The sequence below is a fragment of the Bufo bufo genome, chromosome 1 (assembly GCF_905171765.1).
Source record: "Bufo bufo chromosome 1, aBufBuf1.1, whole genome shotgun sequence".
Classification (NCBI taxonomy): Eukaryota; Metazoa; Chordata; class Amphibia; order Anura; family Bufonidae; genus Bufo; species Bufo bufo.
The window spans coordinates 676,889,931-676,911,391 of NC_053389.1; the positions used below are offsets into that span (position 1 = coordinate 676,889,931).

General features: G+C 46.8%; 1 protein-coding gene across 1 annotated transcript; it reads left to right on the forward strand.

Moving 5' to 3' along the window:
• Positions 1–8,029: 8,029 nt before the first annotated feature.
• LOC120985890 (zinc transporter ZIP1-like) lies at positions 8,030–13,882 on the forward strand. Its single transcript, XM_040414101.1, has 3 exons — positions 8,030–8,316; positions 10,571–10,701; positions 12,524–13,882. Exons 1-3 carry the CDS (start codon positions 8,208–8,210, stop codon positions 13,202–13,204), a joined length of 921 nt encoding a protein of 306 aa, XP_040270035.1. The 5' UTR covers positions 8,030–8,207; the 3' UTR covers positions 13,205–13,882.
• Positions 13,883–21,461: the final 7,579 nt, after the last annotated feature.

The window sequence follows — 21,461 nt, forward strand, 5'->3', positions numbered from 1 at the left end:
GTCCACATCCAATCTGCAAAATTGCGGAACAGATGTGGACAGAATATACATTGATTACTCTTACCGGTAATCCGTTTTCCATGAGCCCATGACAGAACCTGTGAGAGATCCACCCCCTTCCGGACAGGAAACAGGAACTTCCCAGATCTTTAAAAGTGTCCTCTGTACTCCACTGCTCAGTTTGTGACAAGATTCCTAGGAACGCCGAAACACCTATATACAGTGAAACTTAACACCTCATACATAAATATATGCCATTCAGAATATCTCCTCTTTAAGATAACTTCTATGAAACTAATTATATATCAAATTTATTTATTTATTTGGGGGAGGGGGGGGTGGGGAATATTGTAGATGCTGTCATGGGCTCATGGAAAAGGGATTACCAGTAAGACTAATCAATGTATTTCCATTATGCCCCATGACAGCACCTGTGAGAGATTAGACTAGATAATTTTAGGGTGGGACTACCGCCTGCAGCACCTTTCTCTCAAAGGACAGGTCCTGAGCAGACAATAAATCCAATCTGTAATGTTTGTAAAACGTGGTCGGAGAGCTCCAGGTCGCAGCTCTACAAATTTGGTCAATGGTGGCACACCCCTTCTATGCCCAAGATGATGCCACTGCTCTTGTAAAATGGGCCGAGAATCCCGTAGGTACCTGGAGACCTGCCAGAGAATAGGCTAAGCCTATTGTCCTCATAATCCATCTGGCAAAAGTGCAACTTGTAACTTTTAACCCTCTGTTTGGACCCTGGAACTGAACGAAAAGTTGAGAGGCTTTCCTACACTCCCTTGTTGACTCCAAGTATCTACAGACACATCTCCTCACATCAAGTGTATGAAATGTCTCCCCGTATTCACTTTTGGGATTTTGACAAAATCCGAGACAACCTTTTTCAGAAAAGCAGGGTCTGGTTTAAACACTATCCTATCTTCCAGTACCAAGGTATAAGGTGGAGAGGTGGATAAAGAGGAAAGCTCCCCCACTCGTCTAGGAGATGATCATTATCAGCTGGAGCTTTTCAATACAAGATGTTGGCAGATTGACTGGGTCAATTAAAGAAAGTGACCCAGCATTTTACTAAGAGAATCAATCACTTATTTATGTTGCCCTTAGTTAGGACACCATAAAACTGGTGACAGGTTCCCTTTAACAGATGGGAATAACCTGGATGACGCTTTAATAAACCTCTTAATCCAGGGATGGGTAGCCATCCTGAAGTCAAATAGCGCACTGAGGGCAGAAATCTGAACTTTTAGAGTGCTAGGTTTTTGTTAAGACCCTCCTGTAGAAAACCTAAAATTAATGGAATATTTGGTGGCGAAACCAGATCTAGCCTGACCCAGCAAATTGAACAAAGGTCTTCCAAACCCTCAAATAAATGTTAGAGGTAACCTCCTTTCTACTAGCTAGTAGAGTTTCTACCACTTATTCTGACAGACCCCTGGCCTAAAAGAACTCCCTTTCAAAATCCAGGCCGTTAAGTGTAACTTCTTTACTTCCGGATGACGTAGAAGGCCCTGATACAGCAAGTCCTCCCTCTCTGGCAATATCCAGGGATTCGAAAGAGATAGCCTCCCTAACCAGGCAAACCATACTCTTTTCGGCCAGAATGGAGCTATTAGGATCACCGTTGCCTCCTCCCTCCTGATCTTCTGAATTACCCTGGGTAATAGGCCAAGAGGGGGAAAAGTATAAACCAGATCCCTGCCCCAAGGTTGAGACAGGGCATCTATCCTCAGGGATTGATCTACCAAACTCAGAGAATTTTTTTTTGGGCATTTCCTGTTTTCTCTGGATGCAAAAAGGTCTATTGTTGTGGATCCCCACAGAGCTTCTATCTGATGCAAGACGTCTTGGTTTAGACACCAGTTTCCTTGACTGAACTTGTGTCTGCTCAGAAAGTCTGCTTGGCAGTTCTCTGAGCCTTTCAGGTGTACTGCTGAGAGAGATAGAACCTTCCCCACCATTTGTTGGAAAATTAAGGACGATAGATGCAATAGCTGAGGAGATCTTGTCCTCCCTTGTCTTTTGATACAGGCCACCACCGTCGTGCTGTCGGATAGAATTCTGACGTGTCTGCCTATCAGAAAGGGAAGACCCTCCCTCAAGGCACACAGTACTGCCCTCAGTTCCCTGGAGTTTTGGGATTGTAGACTGAGATTTTGACCACTGACCTTGGGAAAACCCCAAAACTGAGTGGGGCCCCCCCCACCCCTGGGGCTGGCGTCTGTTGTATTTATCAGTGGATCTTCTTTCACCCATTCTACTCCTTGAATCAAGTTCAGCTCCTTCATCCGCCATAAAAGGGAATCCTTTACTGACCTGGGGATTACACATTTGCAGTCTTGTCCCAATGCGAAAGGATGTATGACTGCAGTATACTGACCTGAACTGGGCCCATTTCACCACTGGTATACATGCAGTCATTAGACCTAAAATGGACATAGCCTCTCTCAGCGTAGATATTCTGGTTCTGCTGAATTTCCTCATCCTCTGTTGTAATGCCAGTCTCTTTTCTACTGGAAGAAAGGATTTTTGGACTAATGAATCTAGTTGAATTCCTAGAAAAATGCAGCGGTAAGCTGGTGTTAGACATGACTTGTCCCAATTTATGAGCCAACCTAGTTTTGTCAGAATCCCCAACACTTCCTGAATTTGGCTCGCCAGGACATCTGGGGACTGCCCTACCATAAGGAGGTCGTCTAGATAAGGAATTATGATAATGTCCGATATCCTTACTTGTGTCATCACCTCTGTCATTAGTTTTGTGAACACTCTTGGCACTTGTGATAATATAAATGGGAGCGCTCTGAATTGTAGATGAGCTATTGATTCCTCCATCCGTACTGCCACCCTGAGAAATTTTGGTGCAGCATTTTTGTGTCCGTCTCCAAAGCGGAATGGAGACTGAACTGATGCAAACTGATGGATTCTGAGTGGACCCTTTTCTATTCAGAATGCATTAGAATGCAAACTGATCCGTTTTGGACCGCTTGTGAGAGCCCTGAACGGATCTCACAAACGGAAAGCCAAAACACAAGTGTGAAAGTAGACTTATCCAGACAGGGTTGACAACAAGCTTTGAGATAAGATGGGCTCAATTTTCTTTTGCAAATTTCACATTCTCTGGCTTTAGTCTTGTGCGTAGCTTTTCTTTGGGCCTCCTTAACCTGCATTAACACATAGCCCATAATCAGTTACCAAAAGTAAAAAATAATCTCCTAAAAAGGAGATAACAGGGACAACCCCTCTTACCCCTAGGAGTACCATGCTGGATTCGGAGTGTAGCTCCTGTCTTTCAGTGCACTGTTGCATCTCCCCTTCTTCCTGCATTTTGCGTGCATTCAAGGGGTATGGAAGGAAGATCTGGCAGTCTGGTCAAAGCCATGCTGGCTGGCCGGCGTCCCCTCATCAAAAAGGCCGCGCACCGCCTGCCATGTTTATTGGCCCTTCCTGTTCAGGTGGAACACATGTGTTACTTCCCATGCGCCTGGAACAGGCCTGCCGTTAACCACGAGGAGAGGACGACTTCTCCCCCCTCTTCGCCGGCTGCAGACTGAAGGATACGAGGTGGCCACCAGGGATCCCCCCCCATGGCATAATGAAGAGGGAACTACTGAGCTTTACAACGGCTCCTAGTGGAGACTTACGCCGTCAGGTACCTCCACTAGGCCTAAGGTAATTACCCTAGAAGTCCTGCAGCCCCCTAGAAGAACCATCCCCCTGTCCTACGGACAGGAAACAGGAAGAAACTGAGCATGAGAGTACAGAGGACCCTTTTAAAGATCTGGGAAGTTCCCGTTTCCTGTCCGGAAGGGGGAGGATCTCTCACAGGTGCTGTCATGGGGCGTAATGGAAAATATGGTTGTGTGAATGGATCCTAAAGCTGTGCAATCTGGTCAGAGGAGCAGTTTTGAATGGGACCTCACACAGCGAGATACTTGCACTAAACTTGCCGGTCCGTGTGTGCCCTTAACAGCCATGTGGTACTGTGGGTGTGGCACTACCATTAACAGTGCAGATTGAATAAACAGTATGGTCTCAATTACAGCTCTCTGCAACTCGTATGGATGTGTCACAACCGCTCTGTATGGTTATACCCTTAGGCTAACTTCAGATGAGCACATTCACTGCGGGACACATGCTTCGTGCAGGAGCGTGATTTCCCAGACTGGACCCTTCTCCCATGACAGAACCGCATGGCATTATAATCATTTATAATGCTGTGTGTCCCTGCCCCACATCAGCCGCTGTAATGACTTGTACTGATGACATTGTGTCAGTACAGTTCTTTACAATGGAGGTCGGGCAGAGACACACAGCACTATAAATTATTATAATGCCATGCGGTTGTGTCACAGGACTAGTGTCCAGTCCTGCAAATCACGCTCCTGCGCGGAGTATGTTTCCCGCAGTGGACACGCTCGTCTGAAACTGCCCTTATTGCATACACCATCCTATAAGCTGCACACCAGTTTATACAGGCGATGTGCTGACGACAAATGGCGGATTACATGACAAATTTGATTATCTGACAAGTGGCATGTTTACACATGGAAATGATCCAGTACAAACTTTTGTAGGAATGTAGCTTCATAAGGGCTCATGCACACGACTGTTGGCTGTTTTGCGGTCCGCAAATTGCGGATCCGTAAAACACAGATACTGACTCTGTGCTTTCCACATTTTGCAGAATGGAACGGTCGGCCCCTAATAGAACAGTCCTATCCTTGTCCCTAATGCGGAAAATAATAGGACATGTACTTTTTAGCGGAACGGTCATGCGGAAACTGAACGCACACGGAGTAATTTCCATTTTTTGTAGCCCCATTGAAATGAATGGTTCTGCATACGGACTGAAAAAAAATAACGAAACATACACGGGAAAAAAATTAATTCGTGTGCATGAGCCCTAAGGCTGGGTTGACATCTGCACTTTGAACTCCGAGCGGAGGAACAGTCTGCCGCAATTCACCGTATCCGACATAGGCAGATACCACCATGCACTGCTTGATACCCATTCAATGTAATGGGATCTGGCTGCTTTCTGGCATATATATGCAGACTTTGGTTAGGGAAAAAAAAAAGCTGCGTGTATTTTTTGTCCAGTCGAAAGCTGGCATGTATACTGCTACAGTGAATTCCAGCAGTCTGTTGCTCCGCTAGAGTTCAAAGTGCATGTGTGACCCCGGCCTAATTAGCCCTCTCCTCGGCCATGTAAAAACTCCTTCCAGGACCCACAGGGGCACATTTACTAAGACCATTCACACCAGCCTTAGTTTCGCCCTTGCGCTGCCCTATGATTCGTCTACATTATGGTGAGGCATATGCCTCGTCATAAATTAGGCGCATCTATGTCATTCCTTGCGCATGGCTCAACTCCGTTGGCTGGCATAGATTTTTGCCAACATTTGGGATCAGTTATCAAACTGGTGTAAAGTAGAACTGGTTTAGTTGCCCATAGCAACCAATCACCTTTCATCTTCCAAAGGAGCTGTCAAAAATGAAAGGTGGAATCTGATTGGTTGCTTTGATAAATGACCCCAAATGTTTCCAGGTATAAATGTAAGTAAATTAGCCAAGATTGGAGCCTGCGCACGGCACCCTACACGCTCTTGTCCCTCCCAACTGGCAAACGCGCCGTAAATCCAGCCGTTCTACTACACATTGTCGTAGGCTGGTTAAAATGGGGACTTTCCACTATTTTTCAACTTAAAAGGGGTTGTCTCACTTCAGCAAGTGGCGTTTATCATGTAGGGATAGTTACTACAAGGCACTTACTAATGTATTGTGATTCTCCATATTGCCGGCTTGATCCATTTTTCCATCACATTATACACTGCTCATATCCATGGTTACGACCACTCTGTAATCCATCCGTGGTGGTCGTGCTTGCACACTATAGGAAAAAGCATCGGCCTCTCTGGTGGCCGGGACCATGGGAGCTCACGTAGCCTAGTGCAGTTTCCTATAGTGTGCAAGCACAACCACCGCTGATGGATTGCAGGTAGGGTTGCCACCTTTTCTTCAAGCCAAACCCGAACAGAAGGGAGGGAGGGCCCCCTTCCAGGCCCCACCCATGTCCCGTCTCCAACCACGCCCATGTCCCACCTCCAGCCACACCCATGTCCCACCTCCACCCCTGGTCGCTGTCGCACCACGATCGTTACTCCCCTGATCCAGTCACTACAGAAATACAGCGCCTCATACCTCTTACATCCAGTGACGTCTCCTTTGATGTAGATGTTCTCTTTCCTCATCTTCTCCTTTCAGACCTTCAGACCAGACACCATTTTTCGTCTCTGCAGTTTGACAATAAAAATCTTAGGTTACTACTTTTCCATCATTCTCCCATCTTCTGGACAAATCATCCCACTACCCCCAATACTGTTCCGCTGTGCTCCCCAATACTACACTGCAGAAACAGATAAACCCCCTGATAATAGTAGTACCACACAGAGCCCCCCATATAAAATACCCCTTCTTTGTGGCCTCAGTAGAAGCCCCCAAATAATATGCCAGTAAGAAGTGCCCCCCATAGATGCCCCCATGTGTCAGTAAGAAGTGCCTCTTTTCTCCCGCCCAATATGTGCCAGTATAAGGTGCCTCTTCCCCCCCTTCCCTTATATGTGCCAGTATCAAGTGCCTCATTTCTCACCCCCAATATGTGCCAGTATGAGGTGCCTCTTTCCCCACCCCCTTCCCCCATATGTGGCAGTTTCAAGTGCCTCATTCCCCCCAATATAAGGTGCCTCTTTCCACCCCTTCCCCCATATGTGGCAGTTTCACGTTCCTCATTCCCCCCCAATATGTGCCAGTATAAGGTGCCTCTTTCCACCCCTTCCCCTATATAAGCAAATTTCAAGTGCCTCTTTTCTCCTCCACCCCCAAATATGTGCCAGTATAAGGTGCCTCTCCCCCCCCTTCCCCCATATGTGCCAGTTTCACGTGCCTCATTCCCCCCCCAATATGTGCCAGTATAAGGTGCCTCTTTCTACCCCTTCCCCCATATGTGCCAATTTCAAGTGCCTCTTTTCTCCTCCACCCCAATATGTGCCAGTATAAGGTGCCTCTTTCTACCCCTTCCCCCATATGTGCCAATTTCAGGTGCCTCTTCTCTATAAAAAAAAAAAATATATATATATTTTTTACTTACCTCCAATGATGCAATGCAGGCCTCTTCCCGGCCTGTGTACCGTGCTGTATGGCTCAGGCGGCGTGATGACATCATCGCGCCGCCTGCACCAGCCTCTGATAGGCTGCGGACCTTGTGCCTGCAGCCTATCAGAGGAACAGGGGAGGGAGACGCTTCTCCCTCCCCTGCCCCGCCGCAGCACAGCCGTCTGTATTGCTGTCCTGAGGATGGCGATACAGATGACTATGGAGATGAGCACTTCCACAATGGAAACGCTCATCTCCCTGTGCCCAGCCATCATTCACAGCTGATCCTGTGCCCGGGTCTGACAAAGGCTTGTACCCGGGCACAGGATTGCAAACCTGGACTGTCCGGGTCATTCCCATATGGGTGGCAACCCTAATTGCAGGGTGGTTGTAACCATGGAAACAAGCAATGTATAATGTGAAGGAAAAATGAATCAGGTCTGTAAAGGAAACAATATGGACAATGACAATACATTAGTAAGTGGCTCTACATGATAAATGTAACTTGCTGAAGTGAGACAACCAGACCTGCTCCATGTTTCACAAGCAGGCTCTGCCCAGCAGACACTACAGGCACACAGCACTCAGACACTAGGACAGGCTCCTCATGCACAGCAGCAGCATTTCCCAGGCCTCCCTCCATTGGGTCCAAACAATGAGCTGCTAAATGGATTCAGGAGAGCACATGACCAGGACCGCTCCCTCCTCCTCAGGCTCCACTTCCCCCACTGGCCTCCAGGCTCCCATTTCACACCAAACCCCTCCCCCAGCTCCTCCCACTCGCCATCAATCTTGACTTCCCAGAGCGCTCGTCTCCGCCCACAGTCCCGACTGCACGCACAGACCAAGGCTAAAGGGGCGGGCTCAGGTTATTTGCCGGCCAGTCACGTGGGAATGTAGCTCCCGAGCAGTGTGTGTGGCAGAGGCTCGGTTCTCTGCAGCACGTGTCTGAGCCGCGTACACACATAGCTGCACATACACACTAGGTGCTGAGCCGCAGCCCTTCGGAACTCTTGTGCTGAGGACAACAGGGCGGCAGCATGGAGTACTTGCTCCAGGTGAAGCTGGGCTGCCTGTTCGGGCTGCTGCTGCTCACTCTCTTCTTAGGGCTGGTGCCGTCCAGGATGAAATGCTTCCAGGCTGGAAGAGGTGAGTCCCTCCTGTATATAGCTATGTATATAGTCCGTACACAGCGCCTGCAAGTCACGTGAGTCGCTGCCGGCTATGTCATGTGACCTGCGTCCTCAGGCACTCTTTCCCAGAGACTATGTATATTGTATAGCTGACCTGTGCCTGGATTCAGACTGGTCAGCGCTGCTGCACTGCAGATAGGCAGGGGTTAAACATGGGAGAAAGCTGAAGATGAATTTCAACATTCCCTTTATTTATTTTTTTCCTTCTGGGAGAAAAGCCACCAGTCACCTGTGGTGGTTTACCTGCCAAAGGGCTTGGGCGTGACAGTTCCGCTCGCCTGCGCCGCCTTTGTCCCCATATTATCTGTGGGGAGAGCCGGGAGGCCCCATACACATAAGGGCGCTTTCACGCCAGCGTTGTATATTTCCGTTAATAAACACAAGTGCCGGACTCGGTAAGTGACAGAAAGGGACACAAACAGGTCCCATTGACTATAATGGGATCCGATCAGGAGAGCGCCTTTTTAGCAGAGAAAAAAGTCCTTCCAGCCCCGGAGCCTCCACCGCAGATGTGAACAGGTTCCTAGATGGTTGCCTGCTGCTGAGATGCGGTGGGTTCAGACAACTTTAGGTGAAACTTTTGTCCAACTTTCTTCTTTGAAAACGTGCATGTGTATGAGGGGGTCAGGGGCTACATGGCGACATGTGTCACATGACTGTCTCAGGAAAGTCACGTGACTTGTCTGCCATTACCGTCGCAAATCTGTCTCGGAGCTGAGTTCTGGAAGCGACTTGCTTTGTGGTCTAGCGTGACAGTCAGGTGTGACCAGAAATGTAAGTGTTGGATTTTTTTTGTGCTGGGAATTGAAGTTTCCATACGTTTTTGATTCTTTAATACCCGGTTTGATTTGATAAAATACTGGGATTACCTGGGATTTTTTAAATATTTCTTTATTTATACTAAGCTGCGGTTTTGAGCAGTTTAACATCTGTTCCTGTCAGAGAACATGGCGGGCACAGTGGAGAAGAAGGAAGCCTGATGCGGGAGATACATGCACCGCTATTCCTCTTGCTGCTGTACGCTGGTAGGGAAAAGGACCTGTGATGATGTCATCATCATGTGACCAGTAACGCCCGCATCCTGGTTATGTAGCGATGACATCATCACAGGTCCTTTATCCTACAACATCCAGGAGGATCTTGCCTCCGTAAAGGTTTCCAGCTGTTTTCATGTGGAGATGCAGGTGACGGGTATGTGCCTCGTGCAGACGCAGCTGTATTAGGCGTCATTCACACCAGCGATGCAGATTGTGTCAGGATCTGTTCAGGAACAAACTGATGGTTTTACACACAAGTTCAGTCAGTTTTTTTTTTTTCTGCGATTGCGTTCAGTCTGTGCGTTTTTACCATCCAGATTGTATGAGTTTTTCACGCACATGAAGAATAAGAGTCTCCTAGCAGCCATCAATGACGAACACGTTGCATCCGGATACCTTCCGTTTTTCACTCGAGGCCCATTCACTTCTATGGAGCCAGAGCTGCGTGAAAGACACGCAATACAGAACAAGCTGCGATTTCTCCTGAAAAACCACATTACAGCTCGAGGCTCTGCTCTCTCCAGCTGCCGCACCCTCATCACAACTGTCCATCAAAGTGCAGAGGGTGTGTCAGGTGCAGAGAGAGCAGAGTCTCTTGGTGTAACAGCAACGCCCCTGTTGCTCCTAGAGGCTCATTTGCATATATTAAAACTTAATTTTTCTCAGCTATGCGGGCACATATGAACATGGGACCAACACAGATGTCTTCAGCTGCCAAGTGCACATGTAACAGGTCAGCCAGTTTCGTAGGTACAAATCTGCTGACAGATGCCCTTTAGGCGGCATTTATTGGAAATGGCCTTCTCCAGTATTATGGGTAGTCTCACGGAGGTCAAGCTGGTGATCAGCTGCCACAGGTCTGGTGCCTCGGGGACACCTGGGTATACGGCCAGATTTACATGCCAGTAAGAAATGAATGGCTGACAATGTATATCCTGGACTTTTTGGGTCTATCTGGGAGGGCCCTGCTCCTTCACTCTGTCCTGGCTCACAGTGATCCGCTCAGTCATGTCCATATGCTCCAGTAAGACCTGGACAATGGTTGTCCTTGCAAGACAACCCCTTGAAGAGCAGGTAGTAATTGTAATATTGATGTTATACAGTCGAAGTCCGCTGCGTTGGTCATTCTTATCATTCCGTTCACCTTTCCTATAACCTCTGCTTGTTTTTCAGAGACGCAGCAGATGTGGATAAGCTTCATCAGCTGCATCGCCGGGGGAGTCTTCCTGTCCGCCTGTCTGCTGGACATTGTTCCTGACTTTCTAAGAGACATGAAGGAGGCGATGGAGCAGCAGCAAATAATAGTATGTGGACTTCTAACTACAGAGCATGGCCCCTTGTGTGTGAGGTGTGATGGGTATGTTCATCATTTCACCACACAACCACAGCATCTATCTGATTCTGGGTTGATAGGTGTGAAAGCCTTGTTCACACCAGCGACAGTATTTCCCTGTGTTCTCAATAAAATAACAGAAGTGCTGGATCCGGCACGTTACTCCTTGACTACAAAGGGGGTCTGTTTGGTTCTGTTCGGGATGCTGCTTCATCTGCTGGACAGAATAATCCTCCATGCAGCAGTGTTTTTTCTGCTCTGCTCTTTTTAAAGGAATCTGCAGGTCCCGAACAGAGGCCTGCATTTGAATGGGACGGAGCAGTTGTAATTGCCATGCTATGTCAAAGGCTCGCAGGTAAGAGCGGGTTCACATCACCGTTATGGATTCAGTTTTTGTTTTCAGTTATGACGTGGTTATAACTGAAAATAATAGAATCCATAAGACTAAAGCCTTTAAAAGGGCAAGCATAACGGATCCGTCTGGTTTCCGTTACGCAGATCAGAAAAAAAGTCCTGGTAAGGGCTCGTTCACACTAACGTTTTTTGCGTTCCGTATACGGAACCCAAAAAAACGGCCCGTATATGGAACTATTCATTTCAATGGTTCCGCAAAAAAAACGGAATGTACTCCGTATGCATTCTATTTACGTTCCGTTCAAAGATGTAACATGTTCTATTATTGCCCGCAAATCAAGTTCCGTGGCTCCATTCAAGTCAATGGGTCTGCAAAAAAAAAAAAACGGAACACATACGGAATGTACTCCGTATGTCTTCCATATCCGTTCCGTTTTTGCCCAGCCCAATTTTCTTCTATGTAATTACTGTATACATATATACCATACGGAAAAACGGAAAGGAACCGGAAACACTACTAAAAACGAAAAATGGACCGCAAAATACTGAAAAAGCCATACAGTCATGTTAACGAGCTCTAACGCTGATCAGCTGTGTACAGAGCCAGAACATCACAGCTCCATACGCTGTGTAGTGGCAGTTCTTGATTACTGCAGCTCTCTGGCCAAAGCTGCCTGATAAATTCATAAAAATTTATTAATTACATCCGAAATCTACAGGCGCTCCCAGCTGACCTAGATTTCAGTTTCTGGTTTCTGGACCTCCTAAGATAAGCCAAAGTTAATAGGGGTGTGCCAGCATATTATCAATTTGAAAGTTTTAATAAATTCCCCCCCTAAGTGCACACTGCATCTGTATATATGAACATTTTCATACGCCTTTATCCACTAGACGTAGGACAATAGTGTCCTTGGTCCTCTATCTGGGCAGTATGTGTCGGTACTTCCATTCTTTCATCCGGTTCTTTACAGTAAGACACTATGGGTCTCAGATGTCTTCAGACACACTGTATATAGAGCCATTCTGTCAGAAAGGGCGAAATCCACAATCTGCAGAATTCGCCATGGATTTTCAGGCTCGTTGCACAGGGAGTTACTGATGTTCTGTGTGAGTCCATCTACCTGCACGCCATCTTGGCAGCAGTGCTACATGGCACTATATATGCTGGCATGCAGGTAGACTGAGGTGAACACTGAAGGGGCCAGAGCACTTGCACAAGTGGCATGGCCCATTAATGCAACTGATTGATACAGGTGCCAAGAGTCGGACCCCCATCTTAATGTTATCACAGATCGTCGCAATATGACATACATTTCCAGGATTGGTGTACCCCTTTATAGTTTTCTAGTTCTTCTCCTGCTCCCTATTGTTCCAAATATTAGAATTGTGCCAAAGGCAGAGAACATGTTATTGATGTTTTGTCTCCTTTACATCTTTAGACAGATTTCCCTCTGCCGGAATTCGTCCTGGGTATCGGGTTCCTCCTAGTCTTGATTGTAGAACGCATTGTTCTGCAATGCAGTGATGGGATGACGGAAGAGAACACCCCCTTATTGTCTAGCAGTCTGAGCTCTCCAGCTGTTGAGGAACATTTCCACGGCCACTCGCACAATAGCCAACACCGTGATGTAGAACACACAGGACGCCACTTCCACGTGGATTTCAACGCTCACTCCTCCTTCCGCTGTTTTGTCCTTATCCTCTCGCTGTCGCTGCACTCCATCTTTGAAGGAATAGCCATTGGGCTACAGAGCGCCCAGACGGCGGTCCTACAAATAGCTATTGCTATTCTCATCCATAAAAGTATAATTGCAGTGAGTCTATCGCTGCTCTTGATGCAGAGCAACGTGAAAACCCGGTGGTTTGTACTTTCAATTGTCACGTTTGCCCTCATGTCACCTATTGGCATAAGTATAGGGATTGGGGTGATGCAAACTGAAGCCAATGGAGGCAGTCTTGTCCAGGCTGTTCTTGAAGGTTTAGCTGCTGGGACCTTTGTCTACATCACGTTCCTGGAGATCTTACCCCATGAACTAAACTCAAACAAATGGCGCCTGCCTAAAGTCATTTTCATCATTTTGGGTTTCTCTGGGATGGCAGGACTGAGATTTTTGGGGTGAAAATAAGCCTCCATGTCTTCTGGGTTTCTTTTGGCCAACTTTTGCACCTACCTCTGTTTACTTGAGGGACGGGAACAAATTTTTTAAGCACTGAAAATGATGGAGATGTTTTCTTTAGTATGGACTTTTGCTTCCCATTTACTTATTCAAATGACCCCCACGGGAGAATCATGAAAGCCTCTATATAATGAGACCTTCAACAAACTAATCATGAACATTTCTCTATTTTGTTAGCATTAACATTTCATTTTCCATTGTTGAAAGCATCTTTTTTTTAACTTGCCAACTCTTATTTTTATCCAATCGGAGGAAGACAATAAGTAGTTGTTTATTTTATAATTTAAGGGGGCTTTTCTGGGAAATAACACTGATAGCCTGTCATTAGAATAGGGCATCAGTGTGTTATTGGTGAACGCTCAACCCCTGAGTCCTCCATATTAGCCAAAAGAAGAGGCTGTGGCATTGCCATGTTGTGATGAAGTAAGTGGATATCCAGCCAAATACAGGGAAACGTCTCTGATACACTTTGAGAAGACCATCCCCTTATCCAGACTGGATTTCCGATGACAGTTTTTCAGGTCCACCATGTACTATGCATGCTGACTCTTCTTTGAGAATACCACCACCCTAGAAGACCACTCTTCAGTGCCATTTTGGGTGGTAGTCTCAAAGAGGTTTCACTGTATTAATAATATTAATGTAATGAGATGTGTGGTATCTAGTTTAAAGGGCTTATTCGATTATTACTATTTTTATTTTTGTAACTGATGACCCGCATCTGATTGGTGGGGACCCCTGCCGATCAGCTGTTTGAGAGAGCCCCAGCTAGGATATGCAGCACACGTGACCAGTGGTCATGACGTCACTGGCCTAGGGTAAGCAGCGAGAAAACTGCGGAGCTCACTGGCCTAGGGTACGCAGCGCATGTGACCGATGGTCGCGGCATAACTTGCTTAGGGTATGCAGTGAGAAGGCCACGACATTCATAGGCGCACCAGGGATTTCTCTAACAGCTAATTGGGGGGAGGGTCCCAGGTGTTTGATCCCCACTGATCAGACAAAAAGTCACATAACCCCCTTTAATCCAGACAGACCATCAGTGTAATTTCCTGGAACAGATCTTTTCTGAACCCAGTGCCTTAACTTGCACTTTATGAGAGGACAGTTTCTAAAAACCAATAATAAACTGTTATTAAAGAGCCTTCCTATTGTGCTGACTTATAATCTGTGTTTTTCTGATTGCGTTGTAATGCGATATACTATACAGTGTATTTCTGGCATTGGTCAAGCTGGAAAAAGTTAGTTCCAGATGTAAAACAGCAAAAAAATGTGAAACTCCCTGTTGCCACCATAGTTATAGCTAAACACGTTGGTGGGTAAAGGCAATTCTTGATACCAGCACGATATTGAGGCACATAGATATAACTTGTTGGATTTGAGTAGGGAAATACTGAAACACTTCTTTAATCCCTTAAAGAGGACCTGTCGCCTCTCCTGACATGTCAGTTTTTGTAACTACTTGCATTCCCCATATCAGGGCCGGCGTCAGCACCCGGCATACCTGGGCAAGTGCCGGGGCCCACTGCGCAGTGGCGTGCCAAGGGGGGTGGTCCAGCTTTCAGGGGGGTGCCGGGTCGGCTGCTATAAGCCCCTCCATCAATACCGATCGAAGCTCTCGGTGCTGGAGCGCAGGGGAGCGGGTGGTCCTTTCATTCACTAACTGCACCTGAACTCCTTCTGTCCTCCAGGCCCGGCCCAGCGGTGACGTCATGACTTGTGTATCACTGCTGCGCTGGGCCGGAAAAGAGAAGGTGCGCAGGGAGATGAGCTGCGGTTAGTGAATGAAGGGACCGCCGGCTCCCCTGCGCTCCAGCGAGGATGGGTATGTAAGGGGGGCCACTGGGAGGGTCATTACACTATGACGGGGCCAGGGTTAAAATACTGTGAAAGGGGGCCACTGGGTGGAGTCATTATACTGTGTGAGGGCCCCTTACACAGTATAATGACCCCCAGAGCCCTCATTCAGTCTAATGACCCCCCAGTGCCCCTTCATACAGTATTAATTAAATAAATATGTACTCTGCACACCTAGGATCCGGTGTGGGTGCCTGTGAGAGTGGTTTAGACAATATAAAGTTAATCCACGGCACTCCAAGAGATTTGTACAAAATACATTTAATTCTTAGCTTGCAGAATATCATTTGTGTACATCCAGAGCAATTCATTTATACATCATACGTATTTAAGCCATATCAGACAAATAATCCTGGACGTTTCGGTCATTGCGACCTTCTTCAGCGGGGTCTAGAGAGATGTATATACAATGTAATCACAGGAGATTTTGAGTATAACAGAAATTCTGCTAAAATTTAGAAAAATAAGTGAGAAGAGAAGAACTTAAGGGTAAGTCCTGATGGAGATTAAGGAGAGGGAGAGTGGAAAAATCACAGGGTAAAAGTCAAAAAGCGATGGCCCTAGTTTGCAGTGAAATAGGAGACACAATCTAATTGATATCAAAGCAAAAAAATCTAGAGACCTGGTTTAGGTTATTCCGTAGCAGTTCCATTTACTGGCTCTAGGTCTGAAGTTATTGAGGGTCCTAAATTACCTCATGGCAGAGTAGAGAGGCAGGCGCTGGATGTGGCGTGCAGGCAAATCGGCGCTCTTTTAAGGCAACTAGCCGTATTGGACGGCGCTCACTGATGACGTAATCACGCATGGCTCTTCTAACGAGTGAACGTCCGCGCTGGGACTATGCGATGGGAATCGGCGATTCGGGAGCGACGTCATGACGTGTTGAGAAGCGCTCAGTGATGACGTAGTCACCTCTAGCGCTGCTAGGGAGTGAACGCACACTTGGGCTGTGTGTCGGGAATCGGCGATTGATGCGAACGTCATTACGCAACATCGTGCGCGCGCATGCGCACTCTACAGGCTGGTTTGGTGTGGGCAAGGACGCCGAGGAGATGAGCAAGGTGGAGGAAGAGGGAGACGGGGGGGGGCAATTGTAACGAGGGTATTACATTAGAGATAATTAAGAAAAAAAAAAGGGGGGGGGGGGGATAATAATTCCGATTCTGCCAGGGCTGTATCAAAGAAAGGCAATGTAATAGAAAAATGCATATAATCATAAGTATGCATGTACAATATGTCATAGGTCAGTGTAGTAGAACGTGGCAATATGGATATACAGATGTGTACAGAAAAAGATGTAATGAGCAACAACAAATTAACAATAGATAATTTATAAAACCATATAGTATTGATGAACATGAATCCGGGAAAAACTGCTAGCATGGGGTGAGAGGGAAAGGGGGGGGGGAGGGAGGGAAAGATAAGGGGAGGGGGGGGGGTTAATTCTCACCCATGTTCGCCTAGTTCCCATCAACGAGCCTAGAACAGAGAAACAGGGAATAAATTATAATCATGATAATATGCGAAAGTCACATTCCCTATTTAGACCTTTTAGGTTCCAGTGTGTCCAGTTTATGAATCCAATATGATTCCCGTTGTTGTAAAAGCGAGATCCTGTTACCCCCGCGTCTTGGTTGGTGTACCTGTTCAATGACTTGGAACCGAAGTTGAGACATTTTTGGTGTTTATGTCTTTCAAAATGTGCCGACAAAAGATGAGTCACATGTGAAAAAATCCTTGATTTGAAACTGTTTGGCCTTATGCACACGACTGTTGTGTGCATCCGCGGCCGTTGTTCCGTTTTTTTTCGCGGACCCATTGACTTTCAATGGGTCAGTGGAAAAATCAGAAAATGCACCGCTTTGCAGCCGCATCCGTGATCCGTGTTTCCTGTCCGTCAAAAAAATAGGACCTGTCCTATTTTTTTGACGGACAACAGTTCACTGACCTATTCAAGTCAATGGGTCCGTGAAAAAACACGGATGCACACAAGATTGCCATCCGCGTCCGTCATCCTTGTCCGTAGGCTACTTTCACACAGACGGATCCGCTGATCCGTCTGCATAAAAGCTTTTTAGATCTGATTTTTCACTTCGTGAAAACTCAGATCCGACAGTATATTCTAACACAGAGGCGTTCCCATGGTGCTGGGGACGCTTCAGGTTAGAATATAGTAAAAGAACTGTGTACATGACTGCCCCCTGCTGCCTGGCAGGTGCTGCCAGGCAGCAGGGGGAAGACCCCCCCCCTCCCTCCCCTGTATTTAACTCATTGGTGGCCAGTGCGGCCCCCCCTCCCTCCCCTGTATTTAACACATTGGTGGTCAGTAGGCCGGCCCCCCCCCCCCCCCAATTAAAATGACCGACCCCCCCCATCATTGGTGGCAGCGGAGAGTTCCGATCGGAGTCCCAGTTTAATCGCTGGGGCTCCGATCGGTTACCATGGCAGCCAAGACGCTACTGCAGTCCTGGCTGCCATGGTTACTTAGCAATAGAAGCATTATACTTACCTGCGATGTCTGTGACCGGACGGGCGCTCCTCCTACTGGTAAGTGAAAGGTCTGTGCGGCGCATTGCTTATAGCACAGACCTTTCACTTACCAGTAGGAGGAGCGCCCGGCCGGTCACAGACAGGGCAGGTAAGTATAATGCTTCTAAAATTGCTAAGTAACCATGGCAGCCAGGACTGCAGTAGCGTCCTGGTTGCTATGGTTACCGATTGGAGTCCCAGCGATTAAAATGGGACTCCGATCGGAACTCTCCGCTGCCACCAATGATGGGGGAGGGAGGGCCGGCCGCACTGGCCACCAATGTGTTAAATACGAGGGGGGTCCGGCCGCACTTGCCACCAATGTGTTAAATACAAGGGAGGGGGGGGCGGCCGCACTGGCCACCAATGAGTTAAATACAGGGGGGGAGCTGCTGCCAGGCAGCAGGGGGCAGTCATGTACACAGTTCTTTTAGTATATTCTAACCTGAAGCGTCCCCATCACCATGGGAACGCCTCTGTGTTAGAATATACTGTCGGATCTGAGTTTCACGATCTAACTCAAATCCGATGGTATATTCTTTGACAATTTTCTTTTTATTGAAAAGAAGCAGGTAGTTATTACACAAGTGACCTTACGTCATAGTATCAAGACAAAAAGAATGTACCATTGCAGAGCCAGGGTGGATAGGCACATCCCCCAAACATGTCCAAGTAGTATGAATAATGCAATTAAACAGACCAGAGACATGACATGGAGCCAAGATAATAAAGCATAACATCCATATAATAGGCACTAGTGGATCCTTGTGGGGACACGCCTTGGACATATATAAATGTGTATTTGTATCGATCACTTGGTTTACAGGGACATTTTATCCAATTGGTGAACAGCAAGGCAACGGCCTCACAAAAACATACATAACCGTAACGTACATCTCTAAGCACATCTTGAAGAAGTATAAGATAATCTGATGTTGGAGGTAGAGTGAAGTAGTACAGGTCGGAAGGGTCAGATGACCTTTATTGAGTAACTGATGTTTGTGACAAGCGATAACGCAACCAAGGGTTCCACATTTTAGCATGTTTCTCATGTGATCTATTCTCCCAACTGGCTAGTTCCTCAAGGCGCTGTATATGATCTACCTTATTCATCCATTGGGATAAGGTGGGAGGATCTGTGCTCAGCCACCTCTGTGGAATTATCAACCTTGCCGCTTGGATCAGTTGTGTGGCTAAGCTATTCTTAGAAGGGGAAAGAGCTTTGGTGGGTAACCATAGAAGGACTAACTCAGGGGACAGAGGTATCATCTTGTGTGTAATTGAGTTAATGGCCTTAGATACCATCGCCCAAAAAGGTTGTATCAGAGGACAGGACCAAAAGATATGTAAAAGTGTACCCACACCATCTTTACATCTCCAGCATTGGTCACTGGAACTCAGACCCCTGAGGAACAACTGTTTCGGTGTCATATACCATTGGGTGAGTACTTTAAAAGAGTGCTCTTGTATCTTGACGCACCTGGAGAAGCCGTGCGAGTGTGCATATAATCTGAGAACCTCCGTCTCAGTGAAGGACCTATCTAATTCTGACTCCCAGGTTTTCAGAAACAGAGGAGCGTCATTCGCTCGGGGTACGTTTAGGCCTAAATAAAATAGGGAAATCAATCTACTGTGTGGCGAGCTGGAGGACAGAATTTTCTCGAACCATGTTTGATCCTTTTTATGAATCTGTTTATCTATTAGAATCTTACTGACTGCCTTAAAGTCAGCCAAGCCCAGGAAATTAGAGGACTGCATGGCTAGGTGAAAGGGATGATCAGCTGGTAAACTGCCTAGAGCAGCATCTAAATACACTTTGGTGGTGAACTCTCTAAGGGAACTCCACGCTGGGGAAGTGTTTGCTAATGTAGGTCTTACTGCAAAGGGGGCTAAGTCTGCTGGCATAGCTAGTGAGGGGGCGCCTAACAAGCCGCGATCTTTGTTAAGTTGCTTAATTACCATACTTGTGCCCTTAAGTAGTGTATGATTATGCAGAGATGTGGTAGTCAGACTCCACAATGCTGCTCTCTGTGATTGAGAGAGTTGGAGTGTTTCTAAGGCATTACCTAACGTTGAGCAGTTAGGGACATGTAACTGCATCCAACGTCTAAGGTGGATTACCCTATAGTATAACTGAACATCTGGCAGCGCAAACCCACCCTGAGTCTTCCTCAGGATCAATCTAGTGTAAGCTATCCTAGCTCCCCTCCCCCCCCCCCCCCCCCCCCACACAGGTAAGTAGAGAATAATCTCCGGATCTGTGTGAAAAAGGAGGAGGGAAGGAAGACAGGCAGCATCTGCATGACATATAGTATTTTAGGTAACACAAAGGCCTTCAGCAGATTCTTTCTCCCATCCAGGAGGTGTAAGGGATGCGGAGAGGTCCTAGTAATCTTTGTATATCGGACAAAAGGGGGGTATAATTCAGCTGAAAAATGTTCTCCAGTTTAGACGGAATATTAATTCCCAGGTATGTGATGTTGGGAAGTCTGCCAAATAAAGGGTGTTGTAGCTTTAAGGGAAGATACACTTTTTGATGGGGCTGTAATATTCATAACCTCCGACTTAGTGTAATTTACCTTATAATTAGAGACTGTGCCGAATAGTTCAAATAAGGAAAGGAGATGCGGGAAGGCCTCGACCGGGTTGGACACCATCACCAAGAGGTCGTCAGCATAGGCGACGTTAATATATTCAATTGTGTCTTTCATGGCCCTAACCCCTCTTATACCAGGGTGGTCTCTAATGGCTTGGAGAAGGGTCTCCATCACTAAAATGTATAGAGCAGGAGATAATGGGCAGCCTTGCCGGGTGCCATTATAAATGGGAAAGGAAGGTGATAGGGTGCCGTTTACTCTAATTTTAGCACTCGGGTTGGTGTAGAGAGTCATGATGGCTTTTCGAAATTGTTCAGGGATACCAAACCTCTGCAATGTCCTCTCCATGAAGCCCCATTTTACCCGGTCGAAGGCCTTCTCCGCATTCACACTTAAAAAAATTAGTGGGGTACCATGCTTCTTAGCCCACTGGATTGCCGTGACGACTCTGCAGGAGTTATGGTTCCCCTCTCTTCCTGGTACAAAACCAGCTTGGTCAGGGTGGATCAATTTGGGAAGAAAGGAACTAAGTCGGGTAGCCAAGATTTTGGCCCAAACCTTTACGTCGACGTTCAAAAGAGATATGGGCCTGTAACTCCCGCAGAGCGTGTGGTCTTTCCCAGGTTTAGGCAGAATAGTCACATTAGCTTCCAAAGATTGAGTAGGAAGATGTCCACCTGTAAGGAGAGAGTTGCACCAATTTGTGAGATGAGGACATAAGATATCAGCAAATTTCTTGTAATATCCTACCGGAAATCCGTCCGGTCCCGGACATTTCCCCATGGGCATTGACCTAAGCACTTTCCCTACTTCTTCCTCGGTTACCGGAGCAATCAGTGAGGACCCCTCTTCGCTACTAAGTTGGGGCAAATTTAAGTTAGATAGGAAATCATCCATCATAGAATTTACTATTGGGTCTGGGCTAATAGAGCTTTTATCTAACCCATAGAGCTCCTGATAGAAATTTTTAAATTCCTTTGCTATGTCTACAGTTCTATGTAGTAGTTTACCATCCGAAGATTTTATACTGGGGATAAACATAGAGTCTTTCCGTTGTTTTATAAGCGATGACATCAGCTTCGAACCTCTATCCCCATGAGAAAAAAACCGAAACTGCGCATATTGATACGCTTTGGCGTGGCATATGTTTAGATGGTCCTTCAGTTTCGTTCTCAGGAGGAGGAGTTCTTGCTGTATCTTCAGAGCTTTAGACCTCT